Source organism: Callospermophilus lateralis, chromosome 6, assembly GCF_048772815.1.
Source record: "Callospermophilus lateralis isolate mCalLat2 chromosome 6, mCalLat2.hap1, whole genome shotgun sequence".
NCBI lineage: Eukaryota > Metazoa > Chordata > Mammalia > Rodentia > Sciuridae > Callospermophilus > Callospermophilus lateralis.
In genome coordinates this window covers 103,637,174-103,650,742 of record NC_135310.1, presented here as the reverse complement: position 1 = coordinate 103,650,742, position 13,569 = coordinate 103,637,174, and the positions used below count along the sequence as shown (strand labels likewise).

Here is a 13,569-nt window from a genome sequence, read left to right as displayed (position 1 = left end):
CTCCCCAGTTTCAACACTCTCTATCTTGTTCAGGTCTTTTCCTAGCATGAATGACTCAACAGTAACATTTCCACTTAATGATTGTCCAGTTAAAAAAAAACTGGTGTGGACATCCTAATCATTTCCAGAGAACATTACAAGTTCAATGGCGTTTCATACCCGTGTACATTTTTTCTTCTGATCACACTATAAATGGCATTTCTAAATGCACAAATGGAAAAAATAAGCCAGAATTTTTTAATGTGCTTTTGGGTTTACGTATTATTTTTATAAAGATTTCATTTTATCCTGAGAAAGGAGGGGATAAAGAGAAAGAGTAAAAAAAAAAAAAAAAAAAAAAGCCATGGATGTAACTACAGTACAATTCCCACTGAGCCCAAAGTGATAGTTGTCAGTAAATAAATGGACCAACTTAATCGACCAGTCACAATTACATGAACAAAGTCAATGCTGAAGCCCACACCACCAGGGTCCATAAACTGTAAAGAGAAAAATAGCAATTCTGAGCCAATTGCTTAAAATTTATTGCTATTGGGGAAGTCGGCCTCAGGAAGTCATCCAGCACTTATGTAACGTGTTGAACACAAAACATGCATACCTATCAATGTACTCAGCATCAAAATCAAAGGTCTCCAACTTCCCAGTGATAATCCAGCCATACACCTGAATTAGTTTCCCTGTTTTAAGAAGAGTTTTAAAGATTGAATGCAGTTAGCTCAAACAATTAATGTAAAACATACAGCCTGTAATGTGTATAACATACATATACCCAATATGGCAAAGCTGATCATCATGCGTAAAATTCACAATTTTGAAATAAACTATATAACAGTAAAGTCAATAGTGTGATCCAAAAATCAATATTACACAATAGAAAGGCTAAAATAACCAATTATTTCAACATAAACTTAATTATCTATGCACGGAGTATAGAAGAGGTAATGATTCTTCTTCGTGGTATCATAAAGTGGGAGGTTTTCAGAAAGAGGGGCCAATTTCTGCACACTTTCCCACCCATTCTCATGGCTTCATGTAGACCATCCACCCAAAGTGGGATCTAAGAACAATGTGCAGTGGGTGCCCTATCTCTATAGGACTTTCCCCAGGACACTTGCTAAAATAAACATGTGATACCACATGATCTCGTTCTTATGTAAAATCTTAAAAAGTTGATTTCATAGAAGTTGAGAGTAGAATAGTAGTTCCCAGGGGGGCGGGGATTGTGGCTCAGCGGTAGAGCGCTCGCCTAGCACGTTCGGGACCCAGGTTGGATCCTCAGCACCACATAAAAATAAAGGCATAGTGTTGTGTCCATCTACACCTACAAAATAAATATTTTTTTAAAAAGAATAGTAGTTCCCAGGGACTGGAAACAGTCAGGAAGGGAGAGATGAGAAAACGCCAGTCAGCTGGAGGCCAGTTACAGATAGAAAGAAAAACTAAGTTCTGGTGTTCTATTGTAAAGTAGGGTGACTACGTGTAACGATAATGTACGGCATTTTTTTTAAAAGCTAGAAGAAAGGATTTAAATGTTTTCACCACAAATAAGTGATAAAGTTTGAGGAGCTAAATATGCAAACCCCAATTTGAACATTTCATACTATGTATACATACTCCATAAACATGTACAAGTTTTATGTGTTGATTAAAATAAGAAAATAACATGTGATATGAAGAAGCTCATATCACACAATCCAGTGGGTCCCACCTACTTGGGAGACTGAATCAAGAGGATTATTTGGGCCCAAGAGTTCAAGATTGTGCTGGATACCACTTGGAAGACCAAGAGTTCAAGATCAGTCTGGGAAACATAGTGAGACCCTATCTAAAAAAAAAAAAAAAAAAAAAAAAAACAGATTAAGCAAATTGGAGCTATGCCAACAGTTGGTTTCTGCCCAACACCAATCTGGATGATGACTTCTATCCTTGGGCCTCCTCTATACCTCTTGCAAGGATTTCCACTAGGTAGCAAGTTTTTCCTTAATCTGCTCCTTATGGAGTGCACATAAATGCAGATGCAGCATCAGCAATGCCCCCTCAGCAAGAAGCACTCCGTGCCACTCCTGCACCAGTGCTCATAGGAGTTGGGAAAGAGTTGGGGAGCCCCTGCCAGATACTACATGAGCTGGTTTATTTCATATTTGAGGGGAAAAAAATGAAACTTGGACCTTTGGAACTGCACAAGACAAGGTTTTAGGCAAATACACCTGAATAAGACGATATTGTTAAAATTTACCACACAGCTCCACAATTATTTGGATGTGTGTGCCTTTCAAATAATTAGAGAATCTAATCATCTACTCTGTAAACTTCTAGCCTCACTGAAAATGTTTAGAGATGGGAGAGGTGTTGTTTGGTGAGATAAAACCTTATAAAGTGAGAAAGAAAAGAGTGCCTACCAGGTTCATCAGGTCACTGAAACCAGAGGACTCTGGGTCTCTCTATGGACACTTAAAGCCACCAAAAAACATCACCACGCTTCTTCCTTGATACTATGCTTGTGTGTTATTAATAAGAAGTAACTCTAATCTATAGTCATTGGATAACTTGTACTGAAATGATAGGAACTTTTAGGGTGAGACTAAAGCCATCCCACAGATGGACGGGTAGAAAGAGCAGGAACCCAGATTTAGACAAAGGTCACATAGTTCCCAGGGGTGTGGAGTCTCGAGTTCTCTGATACTGCTAAAAACTGGCAGAATAATTCACTTCAACTTTAATAGAGCTGAACTAGTTATTTCCTAGCTTTAATGGGCTTGACTTCTACTTTTGTAGGCACAATTTTAAAAAGAAATAACAGGTTGTAGATATTAGAAAATCCTGTGAATTTTTGTTTTGTTTCTAAACATGGAAGCCCAACTTTGTTTAGATTCAGGCTAAACCAGACCACCATGCCAGGGGATTCTGTCACAGCAAAGGACTGTTAACCACCACATATCAAAATTCAACTGCTCCTAAAACATTGTCTCTCCTGTCCCTACCTCCTCCCCCGTCTCCCTAGCTGCTACTCTGGGCAGGCTTCCCGAATGAAATGAAACTAATCATCTGGAAAGTGATTGCAAAGCTGCAGCCGTGTGGATGCTGCCTGGAGGGACCACTCCAGTCTGGCCAACCACCAATCGTTCCCCCAGAAAGTAGAGGACCCAGTGTGCAGAACTCCACCTCAGTGGGAGAAACGGGCTTGACAGATCTGGGTGCCAACTGACATCCCATTTCACACCTCTCAGGGCTGGCTCCTTCCTCATTCTTCACCTTAACAAGACTTCTGTCATCTAAACAGGAGCTTTCTAACACTGGAGCAGCAGGAACCCAAACATATGCATGGGATTTTCACAGATCTCATCTCTTTAATAAAACATATCACCCCTTGGTTGCTCAGATTAATGGAATGGAACAGATCTGTGAAAAACCCAGGAGTGAGATAATGCTGAATTCATGTTCTTTGAAATATAATTTAAATACACATATAATCTGTGTCTATACACACATGCACACACACGCACAAACACACAAAATGCACAAATACTTTTCCATAACTTAGGTATTCATTCTGACATTCTTGGCCAGCCAAGTCAATCAAAACAAATATATTTAGACACAACCATATATAAAAATGGAGCAACTTATATTCTCACACTTATACCATTCTGGAAACACTGAAAAATTGGAAACCCTGGAATATAGGGAGAAATTTGCCAAGAATAAGACAGCAAAGTGTATATAATCCTAGTCATGTTTACTACTTAGTTTTAAGGCAGGCTTAGCAATTCCCATCTCCTTTTATGTAAATCCCCCATCTTTACACAATTTTCTTCTCTTCTGTCTTCCTAATCATTATGTGTCTGCTTTATATATTCTCTAACTTGTAAACAAATCCCTAGAGAAAGACCAGGGTTCATGGCCTTCCAAATGGTATCCAGCACAATGAAGCATAAGGCAAAATGATGGGTCCATGGGCCTCTCTGGATTCCAACCTCAGTGGTGTTATGTATTAGCTATTTGACTTTGGTCAATTTACATAACCTCCTAATACCTCTTTTCCTCATCTCAAAATGAAAATAATAATAGCTCCTCTCCTATATTATCGGGTTCCTGTGAAAGTCTAGTAAGATAATATATATGAAGATCTTTGAATGGAATTTGGAGCACAGTAAGGGTTCAGTTAGAGTTTGTTCTTACTTGGATGATTATACATTAAGAGCAATAGTTATTTCTTTTTCCTCCATTTTCTAGCATCAACTGGTTTGATTTTGCTGGCTTCTTTTTTTATCATGTTTGACTTTCTTATCAGTGAAATAATAGAACAAAAGTGCCCAGAGGTGAAACCAAACCAGGTTGAAAATGAACCAGAGAATGAGACTTATTTTCAAAACAATAACAAAGAAGAAGTTATTTTTTTCCCACTTACAGAGACCATCCACCTAGGCAAAAGTTAGCAACAAGCTTTGAAAAAGGGATTCCCAATTATTCCCATGTTAATAGAAGATTCCTTACCTGGAACTCCACTTGTCGGATTAACTTGGTAAACAATGGGTGTCTGTGCCTTGGAAAACTATTTAAAAAATATCATATTTTATATCAATATCCAAATTAAATATTCTTGAACATCAGAGATACAAGCCATTTCTTAAAAAGCATTAGTCTAAAATAGGGATGAATTCTTTGCCTCAAATTGCCTTCATACCTACTTATTTTTTTCCCTCATTTCCATGAGGCAGAGATGACAGAAATTATTACATTTCTTCTACAGATGAAGTAAAGGGAATTTGATCATGTCATACATGCATGTCCTGCCCCATATTGTTCAAATTTTGGTAAACCTATTTCTCTACCTGCTCACCTACCATACCCAACCCAAGCACACATTTTACCAGAAGGAAAGGTAGACAAGCCATCACACAGAAATGTCAATCTTTAAAAATTCATTATTATAATCTGATGTCTTCAAGTCTTGAAGGTGTTTGTTTTTCTAGAAAATATTTTTTGTTGTTTAAATGTAAGTATTGTGACAAATTACTCTCAGCCAGCATCTTGGGAAGGATCAGTAAGCTACAAAAAAATGAGAAGTTAGATATACATGAGTGAGGTGCTCATTGGAGAAATGGAAGATGTCTGTTGGAAGAAAAAGGACTCAAAAGACTCAAGGAAGGAAAAACAATATTGTTCTTCAACAAGGAGGAAAATGGTATTGATTGGAGACCTGGGAGCCTGCCAAAGCCTAGTCACAGTATTCCAAATCAACTTTCAATGCCTCCGCCTCATGAAGCACATCATCTGTTGATCACAAGCTCCATATTTAAAGGATAATGCTTGATTCAGTTGCTACTGCATCCACCATGCATAGCCTGGTATGAAGAAGATGTTCAAATTTTTATGAACTTCAATCTGGAATGACTAATACACTGCTGGGAAGAAAAGCTGGGGGATGGGGGAATTTCAGGAATTCCATCTCACCTGTGATCATCTGGATTCATCTAAGATTAGTGAAATACTCCTTCAGGAAATCATGTCAGAACCAATGTGAAGAAATGGAGAAGCACAAAAAAATTGGACTGACTAGATCAAGGTTTGATCATGAGCTGATGCCTCACTCAGGGAGAGACTTAGTCACTCCCACCTTCCCTAGTCTCCTAAACTGCCTCCATTCCATACAACCCACAAGGTTTCCCATTTGCAAAACAAACTACAGCAAATCCTTCTGTTTGGTCTGCTTCCAGCATGGCAGGAGTTTGCCTTCCCAGAAGAACATCACCAAAAAATCACTCAATAGTTAATCAACAGCCCTAAACAGACATTAAGAATCAACAGACATTTCAACAAAGCTGATGGTGCCTGTCAAGTGTGGGTTTGTGTATTGATCTGCACAGCTATACAATCTTCCATCAAGGTTATTTTCCTCATTCTGTAAAGAAAAAGGTTAGAAAAGAGTTCACAGAAAACATGTACAGTCAGGAGGTCAAAATAAGAATGCTGTGACTTCACAGTTTAGGAGATGCCTATGGTGGTACCAAAAGATAAAAATGAACGCCGTTCTGCACACACCTGCCAAACATTCAATCCCTATCCCAGCCTTCCAGCCAAGACTGCAGCCAGGCCTTCGTCTGCCATCAGGATGGCCTTTAACCAAAGTTATTTCAATTGGAACTTTATCATAGGAACCTCCTGAATAAAGCACAGCAGTGGGTACTGTCCCATCTTACACGTGTTAGAAATGGATACAGGAGAACCACTGAGTTCAAACCAAATAAGGAAGTATGCCTGTCAGTTTCCACTGGGAAATCTAAGACCCACTCAGTCTGTGATCCTTCAACCAAAGTCTGTGGGGAATGCAGTGACTCCTTTATTGTTCCCTCCTAACTCCCCTGAGAGTGATGGAGAGTGCTCAGGGTTAAACCAAAAAAAAAAAAAAAAAACTTCACTTGTGATTCTCTCTGAACTGGCACAACATAAAATGGTACATTTCTAAGAGAAAGTGGCCCCTGGTCACCCACCAGGCTAGAGACATGACAGTGAAAAATTAATGAGCTTCCAAATCAAGCTTCCCACATGCTGATCCTTGAGCCCAAGTGAGGTCAGCAATGGCAAGACTGGGTGGTGGTGTGTTGGGGGGGGGGGGTGGCACAGATTAGAATGATAAAGCCACAGCCACCAGCTGCTTAATAAACCTTTTGTGAGTTGTTCGAACTTGTCAATGCCCGCAGCAGGCTCTTTGGAGTGGACTGGCAAGATGGAATTAATTTTTAATGTGCATGGTTCCCCTAGTCCTGGTCCCAAAGCAAAGAGACACACTGAATTTTACTGAGCTTGGAATGCCTCTCATTAACTGCATCCCCTGGTGATTTTTCATCAACTCACCATGCTAGTTGAATCGCTGACAGACTTGTTTTCTTTAATGTACAATTTTAGGAAGTGTTTTTCTTCTCCCCACCCCCTGCCCTCTCTCCTTGATGCTCTTTTAATAAGTAGAAAAACTACTATCTGGGATAAAAAGGAACATGGAGAATAAGGAGCATCTTGACCGGCTCTCTTCTGCTGAATTTCCTGAGACAGTGCAGAAGTGGTAATGCTGCTCTTAATAAGAAAGAATGGTGAAAATTTTTTTCTGTCCACTGCATATGTGCAAAAGCAAAATTTCAGAAAACAAGATTCTCTTGAACTGGGAAAGAAATTGATGAGTGTCAATGGAGAGCATGTACCAAATTTCAAAACAAATTGCCTAAATGTCATGGGTATTATATTAGAGATGAATCCAAAGGGTAAAGTTCTAAAAGAGCACAGGTGAATCACTAAATTGCCTTCTTTATAACACTGAGGCACTCTTTGCCATTAGCAGCACTCCCAAAGCTCTGTTTTTTTATGAAAATACTAGGGCCTCACCTTAGAGATAGTGTTAAATGTTAGTGTAACTCATCTGAAATGAGCCTTAGACTGAACCAAAGAATTAAGGCCCTGCATACACATCAAGGCTCAACAATAAGTCAGACACTGGCCTCATAAAATCAATCTCTCTCTCTCTCTCTCTCTCTTTCTCTTCCCTCCCTCCCTTCTTCCCTCCTTTTTGATCTATCTGAACATGACAAAGAATTCCACAAGCAAATCCCTTTCTAGTGTCGGGAAGAGTAGCAGAAATGTACCATGAAGCAGAGAGAATGAGAGGGTAGAAGTTGGGTTCCTGAACCAGGGAACTTGGGTTCCTGAGCCAGGGAACTTGGGTTCCTGAGTCCCCTCATCATCCTAACAATCAGCATGAGCTCAGCTAAAAAGTGAAACTCTAACTCACAAAGGTAATCTTTCCACTCATCTATGAACTTCAAGTGAGGTGCAGATTTAGTTAGATTTAGATGCAGGTTCAAATCTTGGTTCTTCCATTTATTACCTGGGTGACATAAGCAAATTATTTAAACTCCCTAAGCCTCAGGTTGGTCATCTCTAAAAACAGATAAAAATGGCCACCTCAGAAAATTGTTATGAGCATTACACTGTGTACAAAAAGTACAGAGCTGGATGCTGACATACTAACCTTTCATTAGAAACCCCATAAATACCATTCACCTTTCTTTTTATTCTGTCAAAGCAGACTCTGGCTGATCTATAACTTGCTTGTTGATAACACATGCACACCTTCAGACTAGGCAGACACATATCTTCTACCCTTAGAACCCACCTTGAAAGTACAGCTGTCTTGTGGTCTTGAACTTGGGCTGCCCACCTCCTGTCCCCCAGAGCACACTTCCAGGGAATACAGACCCTCATGAGCTTTGGATGGCAGAGATCTGAGGGCAAAAAGTGCAAATTCTTATGAATCAGAAACCAAGAATTTCCAAAGCAAGCAGCTCACATAACCACTTCAAACGTCATCCCACACCAGAGAAACATAGCTAAGCAAACATGGTTTTATGTCACATTTCACCCCCTGGTCCACTCAGAATCACCATACCTTAAACACCACATCCTTCAGCAAAAGGAGTTATAATTTTTTGTGCCTATGGAAAGTTATTGAATTAATAAATGTCCTGTTTCTTAGAATTATGGGTTCATAGGTTTTTAAGAGTTGGAAGGAATTTTGATAATCTATTTCCAGTTTCCATTTTTTAAAAAATCTGACAGTCCCATGTGGATTGAGACATGTGTATAAACACCAAATGTTCAGGTAAAGTGGGGCTTGAATCCCAGACAAACTGATAAAAGGCATTGATCTTACTTGTGCCCAAAAAAAAAAAAAAAAAAAACCTTGGCTTCATAATCATTGCAGCAGCCCACACACATCTCATGAACCTGACAGAGGGTCCTGGACCTTTTTTGCAGAAATACCATTGTGGCTTCTTTGCCCCTTCAAGGCTGCCATCTACATGGTTTTTTGAAAGAAGGGGAACATGGTGAACAAAAGGAAGTTACAGTCAAGAAATTCCTCCTTGCCAAACCTCCCCCAAAAAAATCTTTAGCACAATCTTAAATGTTTAAATCTGAATTGTTCATTGTATTCACCCCAGCCTTGTATGCTTAACTGAGCATCTGAAATGTGGGTGGTCTCGATTAAGATACACCATGAGTATAAAATATCTCAATGACATATTGAGATCACATGTTGAAATAATATTTTGTATATATCGGGCTAAATAAAATATTAAATTTAATTTTGTTTGTTTCTTTTAACTTTAATGAGGCTACTAGAAACTTTTAAATTATATTTTTGTCCACATTATATTTTGTTTGGCCAGTACTGATTTCGATGCTACAATGACTGCCCAGTGAAAGCAAGTATATCATTTCATGATACTGAATAGAATAGCATTTCAGTGATGACAAATTACATTTTTCACACTTGAATGTTAACTGAATTTTATATTTATTTTCCAACCAATGAGTATAAGAAAGGGGGCATATTTGTTTTCTAAAAAGGTGACACAAAATCAACGATGCATCCTAAAATTATTGGTATGTTGGGATTGAGGAGATCAGACATATAAACCTTTGGACATATAAAGACATATAAAGCTTTGGCTTTTTCATGGCAAGTACTTGCAGGAAGGTTATGACCAAATACTCCATAAAAATCTAAGGAAAAATGATCTCAATTTATAAGTCATTACTAGTGCTATAAAGAAATTCATTCAACATACATCTGATGAGCATTTTCTACACGTAAAATATTGTGCAAGGCACCCAAAGATGATGATTGTGAAATTAAACACATCCCCTAGACGAAGTTTGGGTTTATGCACCATCATTAATCATCACTTAATTCTATGATGATGAATCTGACATGTGGGCAACTGACCTAAGTGTCATCAGAAGCACAAGGCAGAGGAAACAGGGCCACAAGGCAACACATGCTTTGATTTTGTGTACAGCATGATGAGTTGCACAAAAGAGTGTGTGTGCACACGTGCATCCTGCAGGTGGATCACTAAAAAGGGATCCTTTGGCTCCTGTCAAGGAAGGGAAAGATGACACTGAGCTGGACGGCCAGGAAAGAGGTGGCATTTATACTCTGGTTGTTGAATTTCAATAGAAGAAAATGGAAGATGGGAGTCTTTCTGAAAGAAGGAACAGAAGACAAAATGAAATGACAATGTTCTTTCCTTGAGCCAATGATTCTTTTCATGAAGCACCACTAAGATATACAAAAAGAAGGAATGAACTACTATAATCTTCATAGGCCAACAAAAATTTGAGAAGAACAATAGATTACCTGGAATTCCATACAAATATTTCCTAAATAGAATATCAAACTGAGCAACCAACTGAACCCAAAGCAAAAATTCCTTCCTGTATTTATGCACAATCATTATAATTATGTCTATTCCAAGTGATGAGTACTTTAGAATCCAAAGTGGTGCATTTGTTGAAATCTTTATAGCAATAGAATTCCTTGTAAACTAAACAAATGAAACAATGATCCAGTTTCTCTTATAAATATCTCAAAATTCTTCCCCATTCTCTCATCTTCCCTTAAGTCCTAGAGCCCTGATAGGAACATGTAAGAACCGTATTCACGCAGAACTTTTCTGAAAGCTATAGCTGATAATTGTGGTCACAGCAGAATTGTTGTAATATGTCTTCAAAACCCACTGAACCTTTCTGGCCTTATTCTAGACAGGTATACCTGGTACGGCATGTCACCACGGGGAAATTCAAGAAGACAGGAGAGACGTCACAGGGGATGCTCCTCAATGCAGGCACAGCCATGTTCACCAGGTGTATCTCCAGCTGAGAGCCATTGGAGGGGTAAAGGACACCTGGCTCCAAACCTAAACTCAAGGTAAAGGGGAAATCTAGGCTGAGCAGTGACAATCCACATAGGGCAAAGAGAAAAGTGGCCACTTGGGGGCAATCTAAGACACCCAGTTTGCCTAAGGAGCAAATCAATACTCATCTCCAAAGGCATTTGTGCCTGCTATAAAAAGGAGTAGTTCTCTCATTTATGAGCTGATTTTTTTTAAAAAGCCTTCTTTCTTCAGGTATGCCTAAATCTGCAAAATAATTGTCAACCCACAAAGTTACTCTGTACTTTGCTAGAAAGAGTCATGCTAAGCACATTGTTTAGAAGCTCTCAATGATAGAGTTGCCTGTGAGGAAGATAACCTAGATTATCAAGGGAAGCATTGCCAAGGACTATGATATGCACTTTCATATAGTCTCTTTAAGAGTTCCCTTCCATCCCACAGCCTAGAACAGGAAAGTGAGCTTCAATGTGCAATGGTGAGATGTGCTCCCTAATATCCCCTGTGACATTAGCCAGTGAGCATCTGCAAAGACAGAAGTGGATCCACCTGTTTCCTTCACGAGCTCCTTTACCTGCCTTTAGACAAGAAAGCAAGAATTTATATTCCTTAGGACTCTTGGTCAATAAAGAGAAAACCCAAACCTACCATCAAAAATGACTGTGATCCATGTTCCCCCTGCAAGGCTACCTTCTTCAGGTTCAATACATAAATTCAGGCAAGGTTCTGCAAATAAGTGAAAAAATGGTGTGGAAGGTCCTATTCCCCAATATTTTAAAGCAAAACTTAGCATGTATCCAAATCATCACAAGAGCCTGATAAAGCATAGATCATTGGGCCCCGACCCCTGAGTTTCTGGTTCAGAATTTACATGCCTTCTTTTTGTATTGGTGCATTTTCATTATATATAATTATGAGATTCATTGTTACATATTTGTACCAGAATTACATTTTAACCAGGTCTGGAGAACACTCCTTCTGACACCTGTTATATGGAAAATTAATCCCTTTCATTTTAGACATTCAAAATCCCAGTGTTTACCAGGACAATCGTGAATTTCTACTTCCTTTAGACACATTTAGTTCCTAATTGAACCAGTACTACTTCCCGCCTCTGTCCCACTCTTTAATCAATTGGCCACACTTAAGTATAAAGATCACCATTTATTTCTTGTATTTCTACTTCATAGAAATGAGAAAAACTTCTGGAAGCTGTTCACACTTCAATTTTCCTGCTTAGTTCCCTGTCTTCTAAGTTTCCATGTGTTCAGAATGACTTCCAAATGGAATACAAAATTCCCTACATTGTTTTTTGTTTTGTTTTGTTGGGGTTTTTGTTTGTTTGTTTGTTTGTTTGATTGATTGGTTGTTTTTGTTTTTGTTTTATTGTTTTTTGCCTTGATGGTTCAGAAAAGGACTAAAGCATGGTTCATCACTGGAATTTCCTTTTCAAAAATCAGTATGGACTTCACATGCTAGGCTAAATTGGTTTTCCCATACAGACCATCAACTGAGTCTGATCCTAATAAATCCCTCCATCTGTGTTGATGATTCTGTTCAGGTCTTGCCACAGGTAAAGGCACTTCACGGAAACCAGCAAAAATCACTCAGTTCCTCAATGAGATAAAGAGGCAGGAAACTGTTATGTAGAACATGCTTTCATTTCCATGTCAGAAATATTAAAAAATAATCTAAGCCATGCTACCTGCGGCTGGCACAGGCCTTCCATGTACCATCAGTCATGCAGGTAACACACTGAACACCTGAGGATAGTGGGGAGCCATTATATCAGCATAACCATCATGGCAACCCCAGCCAAATCAGACCATGGATGACCAAATTTCACAGAGAAAGTTGGAGACATGATTTAGAAAAGGAGATTTTAACATAAGCAGTCATTAATCACTAAGACAACAAAAGTTACTTCATTAGGGAAGGTGGAGCAGAAAAATCTAAAAATAATTACATCATGTAGCTCTAAAAGGAGTTACAAAAGGAAGGTTAAAATTTATTATTGAACTGGCCATTAAAAGTTCATAACAATTTAGTATATAACCTCAGATATAAATCAGAAAAAAAATATTCAACAAAAATTTAAACCCAGAAGCAGATTCTTCAACACCTCCTTCCAAAATAATACTTTTAATTTGTCTTCAATTTTCAAGTAAAAATTATATATATTTATGATGTACAATCAAAATAATCTTTTATTATTAATAATTCCCAAGGCTACCTAACGAGTTCTAATCTATAATCCATTCAATTACATTCTACTCACCTGCCAAAAGTAGTACTTCAATACTCATCACAGAGAGCAGCCAGCCAGCCATCATGTCCACTGAAGTCAATCATCTTAAGATTGCTCAGGCGTTAAAAGCATTTTCAGTTTTGATTGGAGCAGCATAGCTTTCTAAAAACATTTTAAAAATGACTATCATTTTGGGGGCTGGGGCTGTAGCTCAGTGGTAGAGCACTTGCCTAGCATGTCTGAGGCACTGGGTTCAATTCTCAGCACTTCACATAAATAAATACAATAAAGGTCCATCAACAACTAAAAACAGATTTTTAAAAAATGATTATCATTTTTGCTTATATATTATCACTTTGCTGTGTTGAAGCAAGAAATTGTTTAAGAGTTGAGATAAATATGGCCCTAGTGTCTTCAAAGGGACTCACCATCTTTCCAAGCTCAGGAGAAAGGAATCATCTAAGAATCTTAGAGAAAATGATCACCACTCAGCCTCTCTTGTTTCACTAGCTTATTTCATGCATGTTTAAACTGGGTGAATGATAATATCTTTCATTAGCTCATTATTAATCAATAAATTTTTTCATGGAGAGGTTG

At 38.4% G+C, this 13,569-nt stretch overlaps 1 protein-coding gene across 1 annotated transcript in view; it reads right to left on the bottom strand.

Annotated features, from left to right (window-relative positions):
* The window catches only part of Pkhd1 (PKHD1 ciliary IPT domain containing fibrocystin/polyductin), a 429,388-nt gene extending 416,331 nt beyond the window's left edge, over positions 1 to 13,057 (bottom strand). Inside the window, exons 1-6 of the mRNA XM_076860094.2 lie at positions 13,003 to 13,057; positions 11,373 to 11,450; positions 10,607 to 10,751; positions 8,165 to 8,273; positions 4,495 to 4,552; positions 599 to 677 (exon numbers count right to left, since the gene is read on the bottom strand). Coding sequence (XP_076716209.2) covers positions 599 to 677; positions 4,495 to 4,552; positions 8,165 to 8,273; positions 10,607 to 10,751; positions 11,373 to 11,450; positions 13,003 to 13,057 — 524 coding nt within the window. The remainder of the gene's footprint in view (positions 1 to 598; positions 678 to 4,494; positions 4,553 to 8,164; positions 8,274 to 10,606; positions 10,752 to 11,372; positions 11,451 to 13,002) is intronic.
* Positions 13,058 to 13,569: the final 512 nt, after the last annotated feature.